Source organism: Emydura macquarii, unplaced genomic scaffold (assembly GCF_026122565.2).
Source record: "Emydura macquarii macquarii isolate MOO-44397 ecotype Brisbane River unplaced genomic scaffold, CSIRO-AGI_Emac_v2 contig_431, whole genome shotgun sequence".
Classification (NCBI taxonomy): Eukaryota; Metazoa; Chordata; order Testudines; family Chelidae; genus Emydura; species Emydura macquarii.
Window position 1 is genome coordinate 16,340,340 of NW_027130568.1, and position 19,120 is coordinate 16,359,459.

At 40.0% G+C, this 19,120-nt stretch overlaps 1 protein-coding gene across 5 annotated transcripts in view; it reads right to left on the reverse strand.

The window, feature by feature from the left end:
• Positions 1-1,858: 1,858 nt before the first annotated feature.
• RANBP9 (RAN binding protein 9) overlaps positions 1,859-19,120 on the reverse strand; it is a 59,414-nt gene continuing 42,152 nt past the window's right edge. The window contains exons 8-14 of one of the 5 annotated variants that reach the window (XM_067537616.1): positions 18,660-18,768; positions 17,438-17,628; positions 15,125-15,272; positions 8,657-8,727; positions 5,186-5,337; positions 3,733-3,844; positions 1,859-2,841 (exon numbers count right to left, since the gene is read on the reverse strand). In XM_067537616.1, coding sequence (XP_067393717.1) covers positions 2,711-2,841; positions 3,733-3,844; positions 5,186-5,337; positions 8,657-8,727; positions 15,125-15,272; positions 17,438-17,628; positions 18,660-18,768 — 914 coding nt within the window. In that variant the 3' untranslated portion in view covers positions 1,859-2,710. Of the gene's footprint in view, positions 2,842-3,732; positions 3,845-5,185; positions 5,338-8,559; positions 8,731-15,124; positions 15,273-17,437; positions 17,629-18,659; positions 18,769-19,120 lie in introns of those variants that run through there. The other 4 variants (XM_067537615.1, XM_067537613.1, XM_067537612.1 and 1 more) reach the window with 4 other exon arrangements.

A 19,120-nucleotide genomic window follows, 5' to 3' on the forward strand; every position in this document is an offset into this window, starting at 1 on the left:
CTTGAGGGGGTTTGCTGGTATTGTACATTACCCACCATCTCCCCCCTGCCTTTAAGTGAAAAAGCTGACAAGGCAAGGATTGCTTCTGTACAGCCCCCCACCAGATTTCTCATTTCTCAAAGACACAAAATTCAATGAAGTTTGGACAGAAGAGGAAGGTGTGGTACAGCCAAGGTGAAAAAGGTGCCTTAAATATGACAAGATAGTAGTAGGTGACTGCATCGTGATCAAGCGTACAAGTACTGAAGCCAGGTCTTCATGAAAGTTGCCATTGAAAAGAAGATACATTGCCGTGGAGAGCTCAGTTAGTGGTTTATATAGAAAGTGCTCTGTGGTGTATATCAGAGCTTGAACTAAGTACAGGGCCAGATTTTCAGCCCTCAAATTATCGATTCACCAACTCTTCACAAATCTTCTATTCACCCACCACCAGGGTTTGGAGGAACTATATGCCCAAGCACTTCAACTTTCAACATAGCAAAAGATTCTGTTTCCTGCTTCACCCTGCATTATTTACTAGCCTCGAACTGTGGCAAGCTGCTTTAAAGTTTAAAAAAAAAGTCAAATGAAGGCTCTAGAGACAAGCAAAATTATATTTTTAGTTTACCAGAATTAACAGAAGCTCCACTAATAAATTTAGTTTTCCTGGTCTAATTAGCAGGATCATCCCACTGCCACCTTCTGTCTTTTTTTGGTCATCTCTTTAGCAATTTATCATTCTGCACCAAGAGAGGTTATCACCTTACTGATTACTGTCAGGTAGATTCCTCCGTAGTCTCTAGGCTGAAGATGTCCTGGTTTTCACATGCCTCAGTTTCCTCACGGATAGTTTAACAGACACTGCAGTCCCTTAGAGGCCTCCTGTGAATCTGCTTGCAAGCTGAGCATTTGCTATTCAAGTTCTCTTACTTTTTATTGGGGAGCAGACCTTGCCCTTTAACCACACTTGGTGCTTTTTGGTTTTGGATACATACCTTCTGTGACTCAGTCACATGCTGACTGGTGCAAGTGAGGAAATTAAGACACTGCCAACCAGCTATTAATCTTTGACATTCCTTTTTCCAAAAGTTAGTTTGTGCTCTTTTTGTACAAAAATTAAATCTTAGATTTTTAGGACACACAAGGTGGAAAGCATTTCCCTTGGTGGCTCCCTCACAACACAGCACAAATTGTGTCGGTGGGTTCAGATGAAGATTCAAGTCCACTAGCTAAAGCAAGAGCCTAGGCAGGTAGACTATATCCCAAAAAATGCTACATCCAAGGCATTATCTACACTACACAAAGGTAAGTCGATTTACAGCCACCGCATTAATTACTGCAAGGGCTGATGTCCACATTACCCTCCTTGGGTCAGTAGTGCGTGTCCCCAGCAGGAGCACTTCCACAACCGAAGAGGGGGCAGGAGCCTGGCAGCCTTGAAATTGACAACACTGCCCCATTCCTGCAGGGGGAAGCCACCTCAAGTCACCCCCAGCTAGTCATTGGGGGGGGGGAGAGGGGGGAAGAGCAGCTGCCCTCCTTGTTCATTTCACAACTCTTGTAAAATTGACAAGAATGACAACCAACAGCCAACACTGGCACTGCATCACCCGTACTACACCAACATAAGCCCTACACCTCTCATTGAGGTGGTTTTATGATGTTGGCACAGCAGGGGAGGTTACATTGGTGGGAGGGGCATTTCAGTGTGTCACCTCTAGGGTTTTGTCGACAAAACTCTGTAGTGTAGACCAGCCCTAAGAAGCAGGCATTATTTTCATTTTCTACAACCACTTGATGCTTCTGTCCTGTACATAGTTTAAGTGATCTAAAAATTCACATCAGTTTCAAAAGCTAGAACATAAAGGAGAATCAGTGTAGCATACAAATCCATGCTACTAATATCTGTAGAAGTAAGTTTTTAATGGCTGGTTAATTATGATATCACTACATTTTATTGCAATATAGTACTCATTTAAGCACTTTTAAAAATGCAAGGTGTACAAAGATTAAATTAAGACTGTAAATTGACTAATATTTGGTTTTTATATAAATAGGTCGTAACCACACTGTGACATGTAATACTGTTATTATACAACAGTTAAACTGGTGAGTCTATAACAGAAGTTGTCCATAGTTAAACAAAGAAAGTTGAAAAGACCATGTTAAAACAAAAACTACTAAGATCAACAGGTAGGGATTGTAAGTAGCAACAAACATTCACTCAGCTCCTGAGTATTTCAAGTTTTACAGTACACATTAAAAATATTTCTTTCCATCAACACTATATATCCAAACTGCCAGGTGTTTATGTATTTTGCAAGTTACACTGATTGAACTATGTAATAATGAGGATGGAGGTTGGCAAGTCATCCTGCTTGAAGCTTACATCACCCACATGCTAACACATCCACAACATTTTCTATTCTTCTGCCCCACCTCAAGGTAGTAGGATTTTTGGTTTGTTTTGGACAATCATTTAAAGAATTTGTATTTGTCAATTTGGATGTCTGATACTTAACTCTTAGTTGTCTAAGAGGTTAAAGATGGAAAATTTCTCCTAACACTAAGTTAGAAAATCATTTGCATCATGCTGTAAACTAGGAAGCAACGTAAAGCGACAGACCTGTCCTTAGTACATAATTAAAAGATCCAAATTCCAGTCAGCAGAGCTGATCTACCTCCATGTTGAATAAACCCCAATACATACTTGAGATCTTCAAATGCACAGCTAGTGTAGATAGTCTTCCACTGTGGCAAATGCACATGATCCAATTCCCGAACGTGCCATCAATCCTAGACACTGTGAAGCCTGTCCCATTGCTAGGGCAAGTGGTGGCTGCTTTGGCAGATTGTGGGTCTCTGAAAAGATTCAACAACGCAGATGTGTAATAGGTAATAATATTCACGAATTAAGGTTGCTTTTTAATATTAGGAATGTAAATCACTTTAATCCAGTACTAGGAATGGAGTTGGCATACCGGAACAGATCAAAGATCTACCCAGTTTCACACATCATACACCAATACAGTAAAACTGAAAATCTGAGATTTAGGCAAGTTTGCATGTATAATAGATGCACAATTCATAATATTACTAATTGTTTGAAATAGTTAACCTGATAAATTCCCTTTGTACATCAGGTTCTTGATATTTATCAGACAGTCTTGCTGTATGATGAACTGTGGTTGCTCTTATGTCGTCATTTACCAAGTTACCACAGAATGATTTCTGATACTACCGCATTGCCTATAGATGAAACAACTGCATTGCGATCATCAAATACCACTGTAGTAATGTGAAAAATTGCTGACTTTAATGGTGAAAGCACATGTACTCTAGTACACGGTTCTGACAGAAGCCAAGCAATATAATTGTGGCACTAATACCATGAATGAGGACTTGGACCCCCAATATCAGGATTTTGTGATAAACTACCGCAAAAGCAACATCACAGAATTTTATTTGCTCTCTTCTGTGGTGCACTGTCAGTAAGTCACTGATGTAGTCCGCCCAGGTTTTTTTTTTTAAATTGTCCATTGTGCTATGGGTTTAAAACATTTAAGTCTTTCAAAACTCTGGTTTACAATTTATTTCAGGTACTTCCATGAATACAGGTACAGTGGTTATTCAACTATACAACTTGCTGAATTCTTGCAAAGGGCTGGGTGTCTAGGGAATGCAGTCATTTCTGTGTACAGCACCACTTACCTGAATAAACATGCCATTAAGCATAAAAGCATAAAGACTTACCTAGTATTGCACTATTAAGAACAGAGCACACAGGTTCTCTTTGTATTGGGTCAAGTTGGTTTCCAACTGGACTGCTCCAAGGATCCGAATATGCAAGTAAACTGAAAGCATCCTGTTGGAAGATTAGTATTTAGTTTTGTTTCTATCTAAAATTCACAGCTATTTTCCTCATTCATTCTAATCTAGAACTAAAATTTAGCTTTCTACTATAAAGGTGGCTGCAAATGCACTGTGTTAATAAATCAGCGATACAGGGACACAATATGATTATGGCTAAGGATAAGATTTACTCAGGGATATTTTTAGTAAAAGTCATGGACAGGTCACAGGCAATAAACAAAAGTTCATGGCCTGTGACCTGTCTCTGACTTTTACTAAAAATACCCTCGACTAAATCTTAGTTTCTCCTGGAGGCACCACTGCACTGGGGGAGTCCCAGGGTCAACAGCTGGCCCCTGCTCCAGCAGCTGGCTGCTCCAAGGCCCCCAGTGACAGCTCTCTGACTGCCTCCAGGGTCGCCCTGGAGCCAGTTGCTAATCACTCCTGCCCCAGTGGTCCCCACGGCCTCCCACTCAGGCAGCCTTGAGATCAGCTGCACCAGCCCCTGCAGCTGTGAAGGTCACAGTCACGGAATCCATGACTTCTGTGACAGTCCTGCAGCCTTAATTATGGCATATGCCCAATACTGTAGTTGAGAAAATTGAACTCATGCCATTTAGCCACCCTGAAAGTTCATAGTATTAGAAAAACCTTTAAAAAGTGTTGTTTTCAATGTGTGAAAAGGTGACAGATTAAAAGTGTTTGGTGACGGAGAGCAAAAGAGATTTAAAAACTGCGTTTATAATAGCTGGTTTCAGCGAGCAAAACTTAATATAGTTTTTGCATGGGAATTATTTTCCATCATAGTCTCATGTAACTAATTTCTCCATCTGCTTTTTACAAGAAAAAACAGCTGACAAAAAGATCTTCTCTGTGCTCCTCACTCAACCCAAGAGAACAAACCATTACATCATACTTCAGGCACGTGTGTTCTCCCTTGATAGAGCACCCTTTATATTTTGCTGCTTCACTGGGTCCAATATTTATTCTACTGGAACTGTAAATGGCACCTAGGTAGTCCACATTCCAGCTTTCCTGGGAGACAACTATTTGATTTGTTGTACATGAGGAGACTGTGTGCCTTGTACTTTTAATTCTTTGCATTTTAAAGATAACTTTCAACATCTCTCACTTATTGTAAGAGATGTTCACCTTATGTATTTATACTATAAGACTGCTGTACACACAAGATGGAAAGCCATGTTCCTCAGAACAGAAAAATATTGCAGTAGCTTCTCATTTTCATGAAAAAAAATTAAGCGAAAAGCTAGCTTTGGTTAATGCACTATATATATTGCAAATTTCCATTTGGAAGTGCAGTCACCGAAAATACTGAAGTAAAATATTACCATACCTTTAGCATTTTCTTATTTGTTGTGTTTTTGCCACATTCTCTCCTTAGCTGTTCACTCATTGCCTGCAATTCTCTTCCAAAATGGATCATTCTTTCCACGGCCGCCTGGCTACCTCCACACAGCTGACGTCTTAACTGACTTGAATCAACTTCTGCAAGAATGACAAATCATCATCACTAATACAGTATGGCAATAAAAACCTATGGTATTAGTGACTTTATGCTAACTGATTAATTTATTTAATCAGGAGCATATATGTGGTATTTCAGATATGAAAGCAATTCAGGACTAGGATTCTTGGCACAATATGCTTAGTGTTTAGCACACAGCTGTGGAGTTATTTAAATAATTACTAAAGCCTCTACATACTGAAATTGCATTAGTTCAGCAGATTTAGTTAAAATGGCAAAAAACCTCATAGATGCTCTTATCGATTTATCTTGCATTGGAGTAAATTTAATGACAAGCTGAACTGCTATAAGGCAGGTTCAAAAATCAAGTTCAGAGTATCCAAACAGAGTTCTGCACTGGTTTAAAGACACTTTTAGTTAAACTGGTGAAACACTGTGCATAGACCAAGCCTAATGAGGAAGCCTACTCTCTACTAGGGGGGAAAAAAATTTCAGTTGCGTGTTCACATAAGCACCCAGCATTGAAAATTCTGAACTGTCAAAACACTTGAGGTTAACAACTCAGACGTTGTTACATAGCTAACCCCAGAAACATACTTTATTCCTTCAAGTCCACTGTCACTTCATAGCTATTAAGAATCAACAGGACCCATTGGGAAAAAAGCTAGAAGTATTACAGCAGGCATAACTCTCAAGTAATCTTAAGTCTGAGATCAGAAGAGTACAGGCTAAAAATGGGAGGATTTTTAAATCTTATTTGTAAACAATAAAGATTAAAAATTGGCACAATTACAACTGACTTCCAACTTCTAATGCTTTTATCAAGGGATCTTAAAGCACTTTATGAACATTAATTAATTTCAGTATGTTATGAGATTAGTGTTATACCTAGTTTTACAGATAAGAAGTCAGCTAAACTTCTCTGTACCTTGGGTTCTTTAAGATTATACAGAAGACTATGGAACAGAATTAAGATCTGCAACTCTGACTTGTGCTTTAGCCACAAAGCCATCCTCCCCTTCCCCTTTAAAAATAGTCTAGTCTGTACAGAACTTGCTTGTGATAATATCAGTCTAGCTTTTAATTCAGTGTCCAGCAAATTAAGCCATTTTTACCATAATTATATTAGGTAAGTGAATTGTCACCTCCAAAACAGACCTCTGGCTACTTCAATCACACTTTCATATGTACCTAATACTACAGAGAAACTGGAAAGAGTTAAATACCATAAAATAGTTTTCAAACTGTGATGTGTAAAGTATTTTGGGTAGTCCAAGGAGCCACATTTCTTTTACAGAAATGAAATGAGTCTTCAAGTAGTGATGTATGTTGCTAGCTGGAGCCCAGTCTAAGACTTCATTTTCCAGAGGCTGTAAACAACTAAATTTTAAAAAGCAACTCTGTGACCTGTGCAGCTGTTTCATGTCTATCAGAGAAAGCCTCTGTGGAAAAGGCTGCAAGACAGTAAAGAAGTGGTTTTTCGAACACAAACTAGATCTTGAGATCCAATTTCAGCCATATAATATACAGGATAAGACTGGAAATTCAGATGAGACTCTTTCAGTGCTGGGAACAGAAGTACTGTGTTGGCTAATGAAACAACATGTTAGTTTACTACAGAAGCTGCAGAATACTAGTGTATGCTCTGAGACTGGAGCAGTTTGAAGAGCTGCTGTACTCTAAGTCTACTAAAAAATTCCAAATGTTTGTCTCACTTTAAGTAAAAATATGTTTTTCCAACAGGAAGCCCTGCAAATACAGGACTTGACTGTCAAGATGGATTCTTTTTTTCTCACACATGACCAATATGAAAAATTTAGTCCAAATTATGGCCAATGTACACCTATGTAACCTTCAGCATGGTTACACAGGTACTTTTGATAGGCCCTATAATTGAAATTTAGTTAATTTCCTCTTAGCTGTGCTGGCTCTAAAAAAGCAGTTAAACTTATGTCACTAAAGTCAACAGATATGTGTGAACACAGAACAGATCTGATGAGTAAGAAAGACTGGGCGATTTTTACAAAGAATATAGTCCTACCTTAAAAAGTAGCTTAGTCAAATGTGGAAAATAAAAAAAATTTCTTTGGTGAAAAGCAGAACCATTTCAATCTCTTATCAACTTTTCCTGTCTCTGTCCCTAGGGAAAATAAGATTGTCCTAAAACATTTCCCCAATACCTTAAGTTCCTTGGTACAGTCCATTTTGGAGACCCGATACTGAAAGAAAATCTTTCCTAAACCCCTTTTCTGGCCTTCAAACAACCCCCCAATCTTTGCAAGCTCATCATCAGAAGCAAGCTCCCCACAGACCAGGACATCAACTCAAAGAAGCACCAGACCCTGCCAGAACAGATGCAAAACCTGCAGACATATATCTCCACTGCTACAATGATCAACACCTCTGCACAACACAGCTTTCAAGATCCATGGGTCCTACACATGCCTATCAATATGTGGTGCACCTCATTCAGTGCACTAAATGTCCCAACAACAACTATGTGGATAAAACCAGACAATCACAACACTCTCAAGTGAACTCTCACAGTAAAATGATGAAAGACAAAGACACCATATCACCTGTGGGTGAACACTTTTCAGAAAGCGATCACTCTGTATCTGACGTCTCAGTCCTCATCCTCGAAGGGAACCTGGACAACACTTTAAAAAGATAAGCCTGGGAACTTAAATTAATAACTCTGCTAGACACTAAAAGTCATGGACTGAACAGAGTCATTGGATTTATGGAGGAGTAGGCCACTAAATCTTGAATGGTCCCTTGAAATACGCGTTAACTATTTATGTTAAACAATCTGTTTAAGTCTTTTATTTAGCAGCGACACTGAGTTAGTTTCCCACACCTGAAGAAGACAGCTCTGTGTAAGCTCAAAAACTAGTCTCACACCAACAGAAGTTGGTCCAATAACGGATATTACCTCACTCACCTTGTATTGGTATAATGAGTGTTGAGTTTTCAGAGGGGAAAATTCACTGTTAACATGAATGAACTAAACAAAAAGCATGATGGTTTCCAACCAAAGTTATGTGCTGGTTATTTGATGTTATTTTTCAAAAAACCTATTACAACATCCCGGCCCCCACAGGCTTGTTTTCAGATTAACATCTCCCAGATAAAGTAGCTATGAGATTTACATATAGAACAATACTAGCAAAATGCAAAGTTAAGATTTCAGTTATGTCACTAATTTTCAATTTGGGAAGCATTGCAAGTAAAAACATAACCTTGTTGCCATCACTTTTTATTAAAAATGTAAGAAATATCACTGCAGACCCATTTCTGTGTCACATTCTTCCATTTCGTGATCATGTTTAGAACTACCATTTAGGAAGCCATTGGATGAAGTCTCTGCAACCCCATTGGAGTAGTGATCTGTTTCCATGTCTACATCACTGCTGAGAAAAGGGGAAAAATGCATCACTAATCTCAGAAATATTTAGGTTTGCTTCTCAACTTTACAATTTCACCTTAACAATTCCCTGTCTCCCCTAGTCAAAATATCACCTTTTGAACATAGGAAATTGAATAAGTAATAATAAATCACAGATTTATTCACAGCAAATAACTACACAGAGACATCAGGCATTTGGGATTACCCCAAGCCAACAGCCGATGTGAAATACTTTAACACGCAGCATGAGGAAATACAGATCTCTAAGAGATGTAAAAAGTTAATTTTACTACTTTGTTGTGAAATTTGTTAAAATACGTTATTTATATAGCTAATATAGATATAATTAAAAACAGAGTTCCCAGTTTTCTGTTATCAAAAAAATAATTCTCTGATAAAAAATAAAAAAATCTGCATTTTTCCACGATTAAAATGAAACACTGAACTTCAGTTTCTCTAGCCACAATACATATATAGGTATCAGTTGAACATAATGTTTTATTGATAGAGCGGGAACCCTGTTTATCAGATCTTATTGGGATTGAGGCCAGATTGGGTAATCAAAAATTTGAATAATCCAGAGAGCTTCAGCCCAGCTTTGGTTATATGGAAAGCTGGATAATGGAGAATCGGATAAACAGGGTTCTACTGTGTATGTTTTTATTTTCTCACTAAACGGAAAAACTAAAGATTCTCTGTAAAAACACAAATTCTGCATTTTTCTGTGGCAAACAGATTTCTAGGATTCCTGATAATTATACATGGATTCTAATGTGGGTTGAGCTTGGTCATAAGTGTAGGAAATATCCTTCAACGGCTGAAAAAAATCTGCTATTCCAGTTCTGTATTTTATTTTGCACACAAAAGGGCAAGCGAGCATGAAGCATATTTGGAGCACACCAGCTGTAGGCAAAATAATACAGTTCTTTCAGCAAGTTTCAGTCCATACATTATTCACTCAGACTGGAAAGCAGTACCAGGACCAAAAGGGAGGGTAGAGGAACAGGACTGGGGAAAAGAACTAAAACCCTGTCTGCCAAAGCATGCACAAGACACATGAAAAAATCTTGTTCAGAAAACACACATGGAGCACAAGACTGCATGACATCTCTGCTCATGGCACTTGACAAAAGCACTCTTTTGAAGCTGCATGTGCTCTGGTTGAGTACACCTGTGTGCCTTCAAGGGCTGTGGCCTCTCACTCACATTTTTAAAAGTATTGAAGCATTGCAACATTTAAATGATTTACGAGCCTAAATCTTATTTTCAAAATTTAGGCACGTTAAGCATTGATTGTCAATGTCTAATGCCTTTAAAAATATGATCCATAGTAACTGCACACACCATCTCATTCGATCATCAATTATGAAAAGCACTGTTTAAAGATGGACTTCCTCTCAGACATTCCTTTTCAGGCTGGAAGAAATCCAGTTTACAAGTTTACAGTTTATTACTAAGTCCATTACTAAGGAGTACTCAGCTCAGTCAGGAGGGGGAAAAAAACAAAACAAAACCACTTGTAAATGGGCTGTAACAGCCAAAGAAGCACCTCCATCTTACAAAAAGCTTCAAAAGATGGCTTGGCGTTCACAAAGCTGGAGTTCACAAATTTGGAGTTTCATGGAGACAATTGCTAAGACAAAACACTTCCTTGAAACAAAGCGTTTTTTTTTTGTTTTGTTTTTTTGGAACCTCATCTGTTTACACTACTTTTCTAATTTCTGGAGAAGGAACTAGGGAAAAAAAGCATTAAAAAAAAGCAAGGAAAAAAATAACTGTGCAGTCTGCAAAATATCTTTAATGCCTGTATAAAATGGGAACCAAGCAGGATGAACTGGAAGTCATAGTATATGAAGAAAATTATGAAAACTGGTATTACAGAGACTCGGTGGGATAACTCCCATAATCGGAATACTAGCATTGAGGAATATAGCTTGTTCTGGAAAAAACGGTTACTAACCTTTCCACAACTGCTGTTCTACGATGAGTTGCACATGTCCATTCCTAAGTCACTGGAATTTTTTCCCTTCAGTGGTACCCATCAGGTCAGCTCTAGCGCACACTGGTGCCATGCACTTGTGGCGCAGTATAAAGGGGTCCAGCCGACCCCATACTCTCTGTTCCTTCTTGACAGCCAACTCTGACAGAAGGGTAGGACAGTGGGTCATGGAATGGACATGTGAAACACATTTGAATGAACAACAGTTATGGAAAGATTAGTAACCATTTTTTACTTTGAGTGCTTGCACATGTCCATTCCATGTTAGGTGACTCAAGCAGTAACGCAGGAGGTAGATTCAGAGTTCATGGACATGTGGATCGCAACACACCTCAACCATCACCAGCGTCATCCCTACCTTGCTGGGTGATGGCATAGTGGGAAGAAAATGTATGCGCCAACCACCAAGTCACCGCTCTGCAAATGGCCTGGACTGGTACATGGGCCAGGAATGCTGCTGAGGAAGCATGTGCCTTCATGGAATGGGCAGTCAGAATGTTTGGTGGAGAGACACCCGCCTACTCATAGCACATACGAATGCAAGACGTGGATCCAAGATGAAATCTTCCGAGCCAAAACGGGTAGGGCTTTCATTGTCTCTGTCTGTCTGTTATTGCCACACAGAGCTGTGTGCATCTACGGCAGTGATTCTCTACTGGAGGCCATGAGCTGGTTTCAGGGGGCCACAGGACCCTGTGGCTAAAGCCAAGCACCACAACCCCAGTGCCACCACAGGGCAGAAACCGGGCATGGAGCTGCGGGGAGCCCCAAGCCCCAGCGCTCCCCCCAAGGCTAAAGCCACAAGCCCCACCGAAGGGCTGAAGCTGGAGTCCCAAGTCCTAACACCCCTCCACACGGCTGAAGCCAGAGCTATGGGGCAAACCCCAAGTCCTGAGCCCCGAGGCCTCCCCCACAACCTCTGCTGGGCCCTGGAGTTTTTATAGCATGTAGTGGAGGCCTCAGAAAAAGGTTGAGAACCCTTGATCTATGGAATGGTTTTGTCTTTTCTATATAGAACACTAGGGCACATCTAACATCCAGTGTGTGGAGGCACTGCTCCTCCCTATTCGTATGTGATTTGGAAAGAAAACTGGCAGGAAAACAGCCTAATTACTGTGAAACTACCTTTGGTAGAAACGCAGGGTGAAGGCAGAGCTGTACATTGTCCTTAAGAAAGGCCCTGTACAGCGGTTCTGATGTAAGGGCCTTCATCTCTGAGACCCTCCTGGCCAATATAACTGCTACCAGAAAATCCACTTTCCAGAAAAGGTATGACGAGGTATGATGCCAGGGGCTCAAAGGGAGGGCCCATGAGCTTTGACAGGACCAAGTTTAGGTCCCACAGAGGAATGGGCTCCTGAATCTGTGGGTATACTTTTCTAAGCCCTTGAGGAAACAGTTTCATGTGAGAAAACTGGTTGGTCATCCACCTGAGGTGGAATGCTGAAATCGCTGTGAGATGTAATTTAAATTGATGAAATTTCTAGACTTTGCTGTTTCAGATAAAGCAGATATTCCAGCATTGTCCCCAACACATTGGGGCCTCAAATGTTTCTTCGAAGGTGCCATGGCATAGAGACCCAGGGACTTGAGGGTGGCTCTGGAGTCCTTCAGGCCGTGGAGCTTCACATTTGAGAAAAGCAAGGACACTTCAAATGGGAAATCCTGAAGGGGTTGTTGAAACTGTAGCCAAGAGCACCTTCACATGGCCACTGCAGAGGCCATAGATCTGACTGCCACATCCGCTGCTTCTAGGGCAGCTTGCAAGGAAGCCCTGGCTATCGCTTTCTCTTCTTCCACCAGAGTGGAGAATTCCTGCCTGAATTCCTGAAGGAGCAAGTCCTTAAATTTTGACATAGTCCCAGACGTTAAAGTTGTATCTCCCTAGCAATGCCTGTTGGTTGGAGATGCGATGCTGTAAATCACCAGTAGAATAAACTTTTCAACCAAAGAGGTCTAATTTCTTTGAGTCTTTTGGGTGTTGCTCCTTGCAGCCCCTGCCTGCCCCTTTTGTTGGCTGCCAACAACACCAGGGATCCTGCAGGGACGTGGAGAGTACAAGTACTCAACCTTTTGCAATGCTTTTTTTGGCCTCTTTGAAGTGTGCGGGCTGAGTGGATGGGGTTTGCCAAAAGGTTTTAACTGGACCCATAATGGATTCACTAAGAGGGAAAGCCACCTTTGACGGGGCCCACTGTGGCCAAGATGTCTACTAGGCTGTGGGAGGACTCTTTTGCTACCTCCACTTCCTGTCCTAGGTTTGAGGCCACCCTCTTCAACAGCTCCTGATGAGCTCCCTGGGGGAAGGATGGGTGACGTGCCTGGCCCTGATACTGCTTCATCTGGGGGAAGAGAAGGCTTGCATCGGCAGGAGTTCCTCCTCCTCTTCCTCTGCACTGCACAGATCCAGGTCCTGAATGTTGGTACCGGCGTCCAGGTCAGGTGCCACTCAGTGAGATGAAGACACCACTGAATAAGAGCGACTAGAGGGGAAGTCCCATGGGTTCCAGAACAGCCACTGCATTTGCATAAGGCCAGTGCCCACTGGTCCATGCACTCAGAGGTACCCCCACACTGGGATCCCCCATTGTGTAGGGCTGGGGGGGGAGGGGTATTAGTATGGATTCCATGGCTGGGTGCATGACTCCACCTCTGACTAGCCCTCATCTGGGGACCACAGAGGTGCAGTACCCATCAGTTCCAAGGGTAGGTGCCAAGGATCTGGGATCAGTGCTGAGGTGGGGAAGCCTGCTTCAATGCTAGCAGGGATGGGGAACACCCCCATTGACCAGCTGCTTCTTCTGTTTCTTTCTTGGCACTGGTGACGGGGAACATTGCCGAGAATTCCTTACAGTGAGGCAGAACATTCCATACTGATGCTGAGGAACTAGATGACAAGTATGACCAGCTCAAAGGAGGATATGAGCACCACCTCCATCAAAAGGGACTGTAGCCTGGTCTCCCAATCTCTCTTCATATGCAGCTTGAACTGGTGGCAGATCTGACAGCGATCCCAGATATGAGTCTCATCCAAGCACTTTAGACAACTGGAGTGTGGGTCGCTCAAAGGCACAGCCTTGCCACAGCAGTCACAGGGCTTGAAGCCTACAGATCGAGGCATGCCCGGCTCTGGGAGCAGAGGAAGCTCTGCTACCGCAGTGATAGTCCAACTAACTATTTACAAATACTAACTAAAATCCAAACTGAGAAAACTACTGGGAAGAAGAAAAAAGGAAGGGATGGAGTGACAAATGAGAACCAGTGAATGTAGCCTGCTGAAGCAAGAGGTGAAGCTACAATGACCATCACACGGGTGATAAGAAGAAACAGAGGGTGTGGAGTTGGCCAGACCCCTTATACCATGCCATAAGTATGCAACAACAGAAAGTACTAAAGCCATCCCGACGAGTACCACTGAGGGAAAAAAATTCTGGCAACTGTGTGCGGGGCGCGCACACATCTAATATGGAATGGAGATGTGCAAGCAGTCGAAGAAGTTCCATATTTGACATCACAATAGTTTCTTTATCATAAATAGAGGGAAAGCATTTACTTTTAAAACTACCTGCTAGGCCTGTAAACTCTTCCTGAACTCTCAAGCCTGGTTCTTTTCATTTCACACAGCACCAGTAATAAACATTCAACAGGGCAAATTAGGCTCAATTATACCTATGCAATATATCATTTTGGAATTACCACCTCCAACATATGCAAGCCCATTGAAAGCAAAGAGACTGCACACATCTGGTGCTTATTGCAAGCCATTGTGGTTATGTACTGGATAGAAGAGAATCCATAGTTCACTAAATCTTCTGTGGTAACTGTGGATGCTAAAGCAAATAAAAAGCAGTGAATACATTTATCACTAAAATCCTCACATGATTTTGAATAGGCACGGGGGCAAATCTGAGTAAAAAAGTGACAATTTTACACACTTTTCAAATTAGAAATCACATTTTGAAAGCCTTCAAAATAATAAGGCCATTGATTTGGGTGGAAAATCTTTACTCTGAACAGCAAGTTATACCAGACCAATAGATGAAGGGAAAGTTTGACAGCCAGAAGGAGCTGGTCTGAGAACCAAAACTGATGACCCTAACTGCCACCGTTAAAATAATTTGCCTTTTCCCAATGTACTCATTTAATGGAACGGTACATGTGTAGTATTGTACTGAATCTTGAAAGTGAAAGTATAACATTACATTTAATGAAAAATAGTGAGAAAAGTAATTCCCATCACCACCATCATTTTATGAACTATTAGTGAGAACTCAAAAACACATGTCTGGGTACTAAAAATCCATATAAAACTGCACTCTCTACAGTGCAAAACAGAAATGTTTGTGAGAAAGATTAGCATCAGGGTGGACCAGACACATCTGTTTGGAAGATTACTCACCTGGTATAGCTGTTAACTTGCTGTGATCTTGATACATTTATGTTATTGAGTTCAGGTACATTCAAACTGGCGGACTGGTGTTTACTATGACAGTAGGACTGATGTGCTTTGTTTGATATTACTCCATTACTACAACTACTTTCAAAACCTAAATGAAAGAATATTTTAGTAATTTCAGTCAGTTACAAATTGTGATTTTATGTACACATTACTGAAATAAGCATAAGACTGATATGTTCATGTACAGTAGATTTATCAAATAATTTCACATATCTAGTTTTCATGCCTCAAGCCTCGGAAGCAGATTTAAGACTTTCACAGTAAAGAAGCCAGATAATAAATATTAACAGGCAAATGAGAACAGTAGCTTATAAACAGATTTTCAGTTCACTAGCCAAAGTTCCCAGTGAAATACACAAGATGGAGGAACGAACTACAGATCTTTCTTGGAATTAATATACCATTCAGAAAGTATCTGAAAAGTCTGACTGGGCTAGTGTCTGCCTTGGTTTTTAATGGCTACACTTTGTATTATAACTGTTACATATGAAAAAATAACATGTATAAAAATAAGTGTTTTTGTAAGCTCAGTCATTTGAATGTATAATCAACATTATTGACTAAACGAATGATTAATGCGGATCAAAATTTGATGGAGACTTACACTTTGCTAAACTGCAGAGCATGTTAAAAAAAATTACACCAGCCTGGTATAATTAGTCTTTCCTGCTAACACCTCATCCCTCCCTTCTAATATTTAATTGAGGAAAGCTTTGATTTAAAAGCAGACACATTACACATGTACTAATTCGATACTTTATATTATCAAGCTCTGAAAATTGGAGTTCCATATATTCTACTGTAGCAATAGATCACAAGCACTTTCAATCAGCCATTCAAAAAATCCAGTAGCCACTACTAAAATACAATTTGGCATAGATTTATTTTTATTAGGTGTGGCTTTATCTTCAAAAGAATAGAAAGTCAAAGTTTTGGAGGTGAGAGATTTTCTGCAACATATCCCAGTAGACTTTCAAAGTTGATAGGAAAAACAGGATAAAAATGTTATTAACATTATCTATTTGAATGTTATTATGGTTACATGTTTAACTTTTTGTAAGTTCTTCAGTCCTTTCGCTTTTCCCACGAGAGCAGTTGCCCTTCCAGAAGCAGTTAATTGCCCACTGTCCACTTAACTCACTTTCTATTAAGGAAAAACTAGACTGAAAACAATTTATATTTTATAACAGAATTGAATTGCAAGTGGACAGAGGGACACCAACTACTGCTGAAAGAGGACTGGGTTCAGTGAAGATGTACTAAACTCACACTTACTTTCAGAGAGCCCAAGCTCTCCCCTCTGTCCTACTAGGCTGACCAGATAGCAGGTGTGAAAAATCAGGACGGGAGAGAGTAACAGGAACCTATATAAGACAAAGCACCAAATACGGGAACTGTCCCTATAAAAACGGGACATCTGGTCACCCTGTGTCTAACCCACTTGCACTTTGAAAGCAGCTGGTCCTCCCCCAAAATATTTAGTATTATTTAAACTGAACTGGAAACCTTGAAACATTCAAGTCTGTCTTTTAAGTTGAAGATTTGCTTAAGACAGCCTGATCACCATCAGAATAGCCGAGCAGCATCAACTGAAGTTTGGTTGTCAGCAGAAAGTCGGAAACTGACAAGCCCCTGACCCCTCCTACCTGCACAGCACTGCTCTGGGACTCCTTACCAGTTATTCTCTGTTCCCTATTGCTTATATGTCCTATATCTTCATGCTCATTCCTAGGTTAAAGGAGATGATAGATTCTAGTCATGTCAACAGATCAAATGGGGTAGCTTATGGGCGGTAATACACAGTGGCTCCTCTGCCAAGGGAAAAGCAGTGCCACTTGGTATTCACTCATAAATCTCACCCTGGAATCACCTCCAAGCAGCCAACCACATACTAAATGCCAACAACCACCCTTCTTCACAAAATGTTCCCCAAAATATTTGGAACCAGTCCTCAAGTGACATACACCACGGGATTAGCTGGTTGCCCAAGCCTTTACTTTCACCTATCTGGATTTATATTTTGATGACTGGATCTCAGCTGTGCACTATTTCCAGTTGGCAAATGACTGACATCACCAAAAACATCCAATTGACCAGAATAAATTTCCCTTTGGACAATTAATTCAGTATATTAAACTAGGAAAATAGAAATCATTAATATGCAAATGTGACACATCTGTAATTTTTTCTTGACATTCAGAATTGAAGAAAGAACTCCATATAATGTGGGGGGTTCCCCCCAGTTTGACTCACCAGAAAAGTGTGTGCTGCTTCCTTTGCTTGTTGCTAAACTGTGAATATTCATTCCATGGCTGGGGCTCATGCTAGGACTACTAAATGATCGAGGGCTTACAGGGTAACTATCTTGTGATTTTGGACTGTGGCCTCCCAGACACCGCACTTCACTGTCTGTACCATTCACCATTTCTATAAATTGGCGCACCCTAAACAATTAAAAAAGACAATAGTTATATTAGGGAAAAGACATGCCACTTAAGAATTTCAGTTTACTTCTACTTGCACTGAATGTTTATTTAAGTCTTAAAAATAAAAAGTTTTTACTGTCTGACAAAACACTGGATGTCAGAGATGTAGGCCTGGTCTGCACTTAAAAATTAGATCAACCTAACTATGACCATCGACAGCTGTGAAAAAAGGTCACTATGAGCACCCCATTAGGACGACCTAACCACCAGTATGGAAATCTTCTGCTGACCAAGCTACTGTCTCTCAGAGGTGGATTAATCACATTGATGGAAAATCCCTTCCACCAATAGAGGAAGTGCCTACACTACAGTGCTACAATATCATAGCTGCAACTGTATCATGGTAGCACACGTAGAGTAGGTATAGGCTCAGTCTTCAGACTATGAGGTTAAAAAATATCCAACCAGAACGTAACCTCAAGAAAACAAATGACTGATTTATGAGGAGGACTTAGAAGAGCAAGAACCTTATCCTTCAAGAAGGAATTTTGGCAATCGATAGTCTTTTAAAAAAAGGAAAATTTAGAGAGATTAAATTTCCTATTTTAATTAAAGTTTTTCTTCCACAATAAGGATTTGCAGTTCTCCTCAGGAATCTACCATTTCCCTCAAGGTCAACAAGGGAAGAGGACTCAGTGTCTGGAACTAGTAGTAAGTGACAAAAAAATGTTTAACATTAAACATTCAGAATGAAAAACAATTCCAAAGAATTAAAAACCACAGATTTAGATGCAAACTTAGATTCTGGAAGACAATTCTACAGCAAGAAGTGAATTATGTCCACAGAGCTGCAGAATACACAGGACCCTGATGACAAATTCCAGTTATCTGATTATGTAGAAGATACATATAGCACACAGAAAAAGTGAACTAAGTACGGTTTCTAAAAATTCTATTTAAAGCTTTCACATGAACAAATTAATGACATAATACTTCCTAAGACTAGATAGTAATCTATAGACATACATCTGCATAATTCAAAGACTCACTTTAATGCAAATAAAAGATTAGGATTTCTTTCTAGTAAACTTGGATACAATTGTTGTGTTGTTTCAATGGCTTCTCCCATTCTTCCTGCTAAAACCAATTTTTGAATTCCTGTTCACCAAAACACAAAAAAATAAGGTTAAAGCTTACACAATTTAAGGAATCATATATAAAGTAATAATTAAAAATACCACCAACATGAAGTAGGATTTTTACCAAGAAATTCATAGAAAGAAGAAACGGGTTGGTTTCCTTAGAAATTTTAGTCTGAAATATTTTAAGAGTTGTATGTATTTTATAGATATAAATCTGAGAATTATATACTTTATATATTGCCAGCTGCTTTGCAAACACACTGAACTACAAGTAACTCAAATAGCTCATTTAGAGGAAGATTAAAAAATTAAGACACTATTGTATTTTATTTTTCACTGATATATCTTTATAAAGTAAGCACACACTG